This window comes from Vidua macroura, chromosome 5, assembly GCF_024509145.1.
Source record: "Vidua macroura isolate BioBank_ID:100142 chromosome 5, ASM2450914v1, whole genome shotgun sequence".
NCBI lineage: Eukaryota > Metazoa > Chordata > Aves > Passeriformes > Viduidae > Vidua > Vidua macroura.
Window position 1 is genome coordinate 6,954,968 of NC_071575.1, and position 8,009 is coordinate 6,962,976.

General features: G+C 45.0%; 1 protein-coding gene across 1 annotated transcript; it reads left to right on the forward strand.

The window, feature by feature from the left end:
• The first annotated feature begins 440 nt into the window (after positions 1 to 440).
• On the forward strand, positions 441 to 3,135 carry KCNA1 (potassium voltage-gated channel subfamily A member 1). The gene has a single exon (XM_053977589.1). It carries the CDS (start codon positions 456 to 458, stop codon positions 1,929 to 1,931), a length of 1,476 nt encoding a protein of 491 aa, XP_053833564.1. The 5' UTR covers positions 441 to 455; the 3' UTR covers positions 1,932 to 3,135.
• The last annotated feature ends 4,874 nt before the right edge of the window (positions 3,136 to 8,009 follow it).

The window sequence follows — 8,009 nt, forward strand, 5'->3', positions numbered from 1 at the left end:
TGTGTGTGTGGTAGCTTCGTGGCAGCAGCTGCGGCGATGGTCGAGCCGGCGAGAAAAGTGGACGGATCGAGTTAAAGGCTAAAGGAGACGGCTGGGGAGGGGAACCCCAGCCTGGGGGTGCACTCCATAGACCTTCAGCCTCCCGGTGTGGGGGACAGGACCCCTCACCTTACCTGCCCTCTGCCCCCCCTAAAGGTACTTCTTCCCTCTTTCTTCACCCTCCCATCATCCCTGATGCCTCTCCCTTCATCCTGCCTCTCTTTCCCCCTTTTGGGTATTTCCATCCTTTAGGCTCCTCTTCCACCCCTTCCTCAAGCTCCCCATCCCACCTCAACCCCCTCACCCTTGAACCGCCCTGGGTCTCTCTGTGCTCCTCCATCCTCCTCCTCCTCCTCCTCCTCCTCCCTTTCCCTCACTTCTCCCCTGCCCCTCGGTCCCCTTTCCTCTGTGCCACCATGACTGTGATGGCTGGAGAGAACATGGACGAGACTTCTGCGCTACCTGGCCACCCCCAGGATAGCTACCAGCCCGCTGCCCACGACGACCACGAGTGCTGTGAGCGCGTGGTGATAAACATTGCAGGACTGCGCTTTGAGACACAGCTCAAGACTTTAGCCCAGTTCCCCAACACGCTGCTGGGCAACCCCAAGAAGCGCATGCGCTATTTTGACCCCTTGCGCAACGAGTACTTCTTCGACCGCAACCGGCCCAGCTTCGATGCCATCCTCTACTACTACCAGTCCGGGGGGCGGCTGCGCCGGCCCGTCAATGTCCCCCTGGACATGTTCTCCGAGGAGATCAAATTTTATGAGCTGGGCGAGGAGGCCATGGAGAAGTTCCGGGAAGATGAAGGATTCATTAAAGATGAGGAGAGACCCTTGCCGGAGGGGGAGTACCAGCGCCAAGTGTGGCTCCTCTTCGAGTACCCAGAGAGCTCTGGGCCGGCAAGGGTTATTGCCATAGTCTCTGTCATGGTGATCCTCATCTCCATCGTGATCTTCTGCCTAGAGACATTACCTGAGCTGAAGGAGGACAAGGAGTACACAGTGCACCGCACTGACAACACCACCCAGGTCTACAAATCCAACATCTTCACAGATCCCTTCTTTGTTGTGGAGACCTTGTGCATCATCTGGTTCTCCTTTGAGCTGGTGGTGCGCTTCTTTGCTTGCCCTAGCAAGACTGATTTCTTCAAGAACATAATGAACTTCATTGACATTGTGGCCATCATCCCTTACTTCATCACCCTGGGCACCGAGATGGCCGAGCGGGAGGGGACTCAGAAAGGAGAGCAGGCCACCTCCTTGGCCATCCTGAGAGTCATCAGACTGGTAAGAGTCTTTCGAATCTTCAAACTCTCCCGGCACTCTAAGGGCCTCCAGATTTTGGGACAGACCCTCAAAGCAAGTATGAGAGAGCTAGGTTTACTAATCTTCTTCCTCTTCATTGGGGTGATTTTGTTCTCTAGTGCGGTATATTTTGCTGAGGCTGAAGAACCTGAGTCTCATTTCACAAGTATCCCTGATGCTTTCTGGTGGGCGGTGGTATCCATGACCACTGTGGGCTATGGTGACATGTACCCTGTGACAATTGGAGGCAAAATCGTAGGCTCCTTGTGTGCCATCGCTGGTGTGCTGACAATTGCCCTGCCTGTACCTGTCATCGTGTCCAACTTCAACTACTTCTACCACCGAGAAACAGAAGGGGAAGAACAGGCTCAGTTACTTCACGTTAGCTCCCCTAATTTAGCATCTGACAGTGATCTCAGTCGCCGCAGCTCCTCCACAATCAGCAAATCTGAGTACATGGAAATCGAAGAGGATATGAATAATAGCATAGACAATTTTAGAGAGGCTAATCTCAGAACTGGCAACTGCACTGTAGCCAACCAAAACTGCGTTAATAAAAGCAAGCTGCTGACTGATGTGTAAACAAACAATCAGAAAAACCCAAAACAAAATCCCCACTCACAGCTTGAAGACTTTAGTGACACAGTCACACTTTGTAGATGCTTTACTGATAGTCTTTGAATGCTTTATTTACCTCGTAAATGCATTGTTGCATTGCAAATCTTTGCTCTGCGATAAAGAAGCTTCCAGGATCCACGAAAGATAAAATTTTGTTTATTTTCAAAAAAACATTTTCCACCTGGCAAATGATAACCATTTGAACTAGTTTAGTTTTAAGCCGTTATGACGCTAGACCTAAACTTTTCCTCTCCTAGCTCCTCTTTTTTTTTTCTTTTTTTTTTTCTTTTTTTTTTTTTTTTTTTGGATAAAGTTATCTTAAACTAAGCAAGACAGTTTTTAGAGCTATTAAGCATATGCATGGATTCCAGTAAAAATATTCTGCAAAACTACACAATTGCAAGAAAGTGCATCAGATAATAGTAAAAAAAGATCAGCCAAAACCTGCGGCAAGTGTTTGCCGTGGTGTTTATGAAGGAGTGCAAATTTTCCTTCCGCCCCCTCTGTGAAAGATTCCATCCTTCCAACCTACAGATCCACACAGCACCTTATTAAAAAACCTACTTAAGCCTGGTCTCTTTTGCTGTCTGTAGAAGAAATATCCTAAAAGGAGAATAACAAACAAAACTGAAGACAAAACATCTGCAATGCTGCTAAGTTCTCTCACATGCAGATGATAGAAACACACTTTTCCCCCCCTCCCCGTTCAGAACTGGATACAAAACTTTAAGCCCCTCTGTTGCAAGATAGCACAATGGAGTTTAATAGAAGCATGTTTGAATTTGATACTATTTATTTTATGATCGCATGCTTGAAACGTTACCTCAGACAATAGCGGATAAGCTTTCGTTTGAACTGAATCTTCTAAAAATAAGTCCTTTCTCCTCTCTTTTTTAGTTTCTTTTCTTCTTCTTTTTGATTTGCATTCACCAGAAGTGCACTCCTTAATTTATTAAATCGTTGACTAGTAATTTAAAGTACTGTATTTAAGTGCGTATGTTAGTCAAATGGGAACAATAACTTTTGGAGATCAAAGCATGTTCAAATATTCAGCATTATGGCCTATTTGATTAAAGTGTAACTTGAATTAATTAGTGCATGAATTCAATGATAATAATAATAATAATGATGATGATGATAATAACAACAATAATGATAACAATAAAAACAAAAAAAAAAAGCACTTGATAGACTGAGGGCCTGAATGAACTGATTAGAGAAACCTGATTGTTTTCCTGCATTGCTCAGGGAAATGTATTGGCTTTTGTCCAGGCGTTGTTGGAAAGGAACATATCCCATCCCTTAAAGGGAAAGCTATATGGAAAATTAAGAAGTCAAGTTATATATAGCAACACCTAAAAACCTAGTATCCTCTATAGATGAAAGGTGCAGATGCATGCTTTTTGGTGCATTTTCAGAATGTAAATGAAACTTATCTATTATATGCATCCGAATTGCAGCAGCTGGTTTCTTTGCAGTCATCAGTTGAGACTTTTTTGTATCCCCCCCCCCCCCCAAAAGTCACTGAAGAGACCCAGCAGATTGACTGAGAGAGTTGCACAGTGCCTTTATCTTACACCCTCCAAAACTGCTGAAAGTGCCTCCAGGAACTGAGTGGATCAGAGACACCGAGGGAAAGGACAAGGAGTCAGTCCGGTGTGTCAGGAGTGTCCTGTGCTGTCTACTGGCACAGCATGGAAAGGTTTAGGGATAGGAAGATCAAGTGGGAGTGAGAGGGATGCAGAAGAGGCAGGCAGAGACCACCAGTGCCCATGGAATACTTTCTTTCCCCAGCCAGTCTGATGCGGCAGGGCTCTGCACTGGCTTCTGCCAAGTAACTCCTAGTTGTGTTCATGTGAGGCTTCCAGTTTCCCCAGGTTGTTCATAGAGGCATTACTGCCATCACTGTATCTGCCCTTCCTTTCCCTGAGGTGGCTCTTTGGCAGCTTGTCCCTGCAGGGCAGGGCACAGGAGGAATGGGAGCCCAGGCATTGCCCAGTCAGGCAACCAGAGGAGGACCATGCTCTTCTTTCCTGTAGGTTCCCCAGCAGGTAGATGGGAAAGGCTTTGCAGGGCCCTCCCATCCCTGTCTGCTCTATCCTCTTTCAGATCTTAGATCCCATCACAGCCTTTGAGCCATGTTCTTCTTCCTGGTCCCTGATCTTACTGTACTTCCATAGTTTCCTGGTGAGGGAAGCAATGCTAGGAGAAGGTATCTTCTGCAACACGCCAGCCTTGACTGCTAGGCCCTGGAAGATGATGACCTTTGATCTGAACTAACGTAGGCACTGATCTCAATTTTTCAAATGGACAAAGTTGAGGATCTTCATTCTGCACTTAGCATGTGGCCAACTGCTGTTGAACACATCTCCTTCCACGCTGTACAGATCCTTTCCTCCCCTATCTTTCTGATATATGTATATATGTGTATAAAAATATATATATATATGTATGTCTGCTCCTGTGTGTGTCACATATGTATGCAGGCACATGTATATATAAAATAAAATCAAAGCACTTAGAGTTAAAAACCAACCCTAACTCTGCAGTTACGCACAAGCTTGACCTGCTAGGTTTCCAGAAAGACTTGACTTTATTTCTCACTGTGTGACTTCTGTGAATCTTAGTGATGAGAAAGATCAAGAACTGAGGGAGCTCCAATTCCTGCAAGAAGTGCAAAGCATCAGATAAAACAGGGCATTACATCCTCTAGGTAGATGTTGTAAAGCTTCTTTCCTGTCCCCTGCTCACGTCCTTGCCCTTTGTACACCACTCTCCCCATTAAATTCCAGTGGTCCTGATCTTCCCAAACTCTTGAATCATAGGATATGACTTCTGATGTCAAAACGGACTTGAATGCTGCACTCAGCTTATAAAAACACCATCTGACTAAACTAAACAGCAATAATCAATTCAGTGCTATGGGACCGATGGTCAGAAGGATGCATCTGGGAGATGAGGCCTCACTTGGGTACCTTCTGCCCCAGCTGGGTGTGCACACCTTAATTTAATGTGCAGAGTGATGATCATTCTGCTTATGCACAAAGTGCTGCATGCAGCGATTCTTTGTCAAGAGACCGGGACGGATCATTAGAACTCACGGTTTGGGGAGCCTGAATGTTGCTTTGCCCATTTATAGCTCACTGCAAAGGAACTCAACCCATATGGAGTACAGGAATTAACGTCATGTAGCATAGGCATGTGTTTTTGACAAGTTTGACACAAAAAAAAATAAACAACAAAACCAAGGTTCTTACTCCCTTTACACAGGAGTGCTGAAATGTCTTTGTGGGCCTGAAGGTGCACTTAACAAACTGCCTGTTCTTATCAGCAAGCATCCTTTTTTTATTTCTTTACTTCTTTATTTTCTTTTTATATATCTTTTTCTTTTTCTTTTGGCCCTTATGTTTCTTTTTGCCACACGTGGACTCTAAGGGGTTTTCTATATAACTGGAAGAGGACTGGAAATGAGCTGATGGCCAGTGTAGTGCCTCTCTGAAAGAGTCAAGAGAATTCCTTTGATAGGGCCCTCCTGGAAGTGATGCCCATGTTATGCTGGACAGGGAACTCAGTGGATATGACAGTCTTTAGTTTGGTGAGGGGAAGAAAGCTTTTCTAGCAGGAGTCATTCCCCACACCCTTACCACCACCCACTGCTCTGTGCCTCTCTGTGCTTCTCAGCTGGTCCTGTGTGGCTTTTCCTTCGTCCACTCAGGGAAAGGGGTGAGGGAATTTACCTGGCAAGGGCAAGGCAGCAGTGCACTGCAGTGCAGAGGCAGGAATGGAGCAGAGAGTCAGCAGGCAGGAATCCCATAGACTGGTATCCCTGCCAGAATTCCCCATCTGGTTCTACCATACTTAGCTCTAGAGCACTAGGAAGAGGCAGAGGAGAAAGGGTGAGAGTGAAAATGAAGGACTCTGTACCCTGCTCCTCCACACAACCGAGGGCTTGCTGCAAGACTGCCGAGAGCTCAAACCCTTTGTGTGGCAGCTCCAGCACAGGCCATGAACTGGATTTAGTCACCTTCATGAGGAAATTGGGGTGCAGTTAGCCAGGCTGTGAGTTCACAGCATCCTAGCAAACCTGTGCAGGTTCCCTGCATGGGGTGTCCTAAGCCTTATCTCCACCGAGGACTTCAGGAAAGCTAATCCGAATTAATGAAAGGTGTGGATTTAAAGTAGATTTGTTAAACTGCTTTAAAGCCCAGCATGGACATTCTGTTGCAGTATTAAAGCAACCTTAATCTGATTTGGAGTCATTCTTTTTGAAAGGGAAGTAACCTGAATTGAATTAAGGCTGCTTTAATTCCGAACACAATGGGGCTTAATGCAGTTTACCTCATCTGCCTCACAAGCCCATTCAGACAGAGAAACCTGTAGTAATCATTAGACGTACTGGAAGTGACCCCATTGTGCAGGGGGTGCCCATGTGCACCAAAACTTTTGGTACACGAGTGCTGCAGATTCACAGCCTGGCTTACTGAGGGGAAAACTAACACTTGATCCTGGTGCCAGTTCTGGTGAGTCCTTCCCTTTGTTCCTGGTTTACACCTTTGTGAGGATAATCCACCCTGCTGCCTTTGGGGAAGCCAAAAACAATTGTGGCCCAGGGAAATTAATTTCCACTTTACAAAACTGCACAGGTGCTAGCCTGATGTACTGATGTACTGATAGTCACATGGGCAAGCACTTGTGAGACAGAACGAAGCACTGGAGACAGGACAAAATTGAACCAAAGTCCTCTTGTTTGTAGCAGTGGTTTTTGCCCACGCAGAGACTTCAGAGATCAGACCCTTCTTAGCAAACCAGCTGTGTGTCATTCATTGCAGGCTGCAGCTGCCCAAACTGGCAACAGGAGCAGTGGCAACTTGTATTGACAGGGTTTTTTCTATACCGGGGGACAATTGTTTTCATTAGGCAGAAGTACAGGAAGTTAGTTTCTACTGTGAGAGAGCTGCAGCCCAAGTGTAACCTCAAAACCTGCTGATTTTAAGGAGCTGAGGGCAAATTTCACTTTTCCACAGTCCACACTTGAACAGTGCAGTTTCTGATATGTGCATTTATTAAACAAAACACAACCAACACTAGGTCAGGAACATCTGAAATTTATAAGAAAAAGGTGGAAAGTTGTATTTTAGAACAAAATATTCTGCATATATATGCAATTCACGGAGAGAATGTATTCCTTTCCAAATACTACCTTGATAACTGTTGCTTGAGGGGTGCCATTCTGGATTAATCTTTTCACCTAACCTGAAGAAGAGGGAGGTACTGCAGCTTTTCCAGGAATGGTCTGATCCTGTAGGCTTCCAGCAGCCTGATGCCAGTGATCCTCAGCATAATTTCAGACTCCCAGGGACACAGAGTCAGCTCCAAGGTGTGATTTAGCCTCGGTAGCTGCAGAGCTGGACGGAACTGGAAAGCTGTCCTTGCAATTGCACAGCAGGGCAAGTTTGTCCCAGACCTGCCTCCTGCAAGTCTGGAACAGGCTCCTTTTCTGAGATGCTTTAACTAGGGACCTACACTTCTGTTTTGGTTGGACTTAATCCAGGCTGAGTTTCTTTTTCTGTTCTCTGTTGTTCTGGTTTTACTTAATCAGGTGAAGGGAATTTCTTTTTCCTGAAATGCTTATCAAGTATTCTTAAAGGTGTCAGTATTTGTATCTGCAAAAACAAAAAACAAAAAAACAACAACAAAAAAAAGAAACTTCAGGGTGTTCTACAGTTTCACTCAGTACAGGTGAACTTGCCACCAGTGAGGTCAACCATTTATGCTGTCAAGGCATAGCATGCTTTGATATTTTCAAAGGAAATAAAATGAAACTGAGGTCTTAACTGAAATTTGTCTCAAGGTTTCTGTTAATATATGTGTAATTCTGTATATTTCACCTGTTCACAGGCTCTAGCAAATGTCACTACAAGTTATATATTAAAAAAATCATCTTCCATTTCTAGTTTCTATAATAAAATGAAGACGCTGCATTCAGTTCCTTTAGGTGCATCAGTCTTTTGATCCATGTTATTGTTTCAGTGACATTTCTAT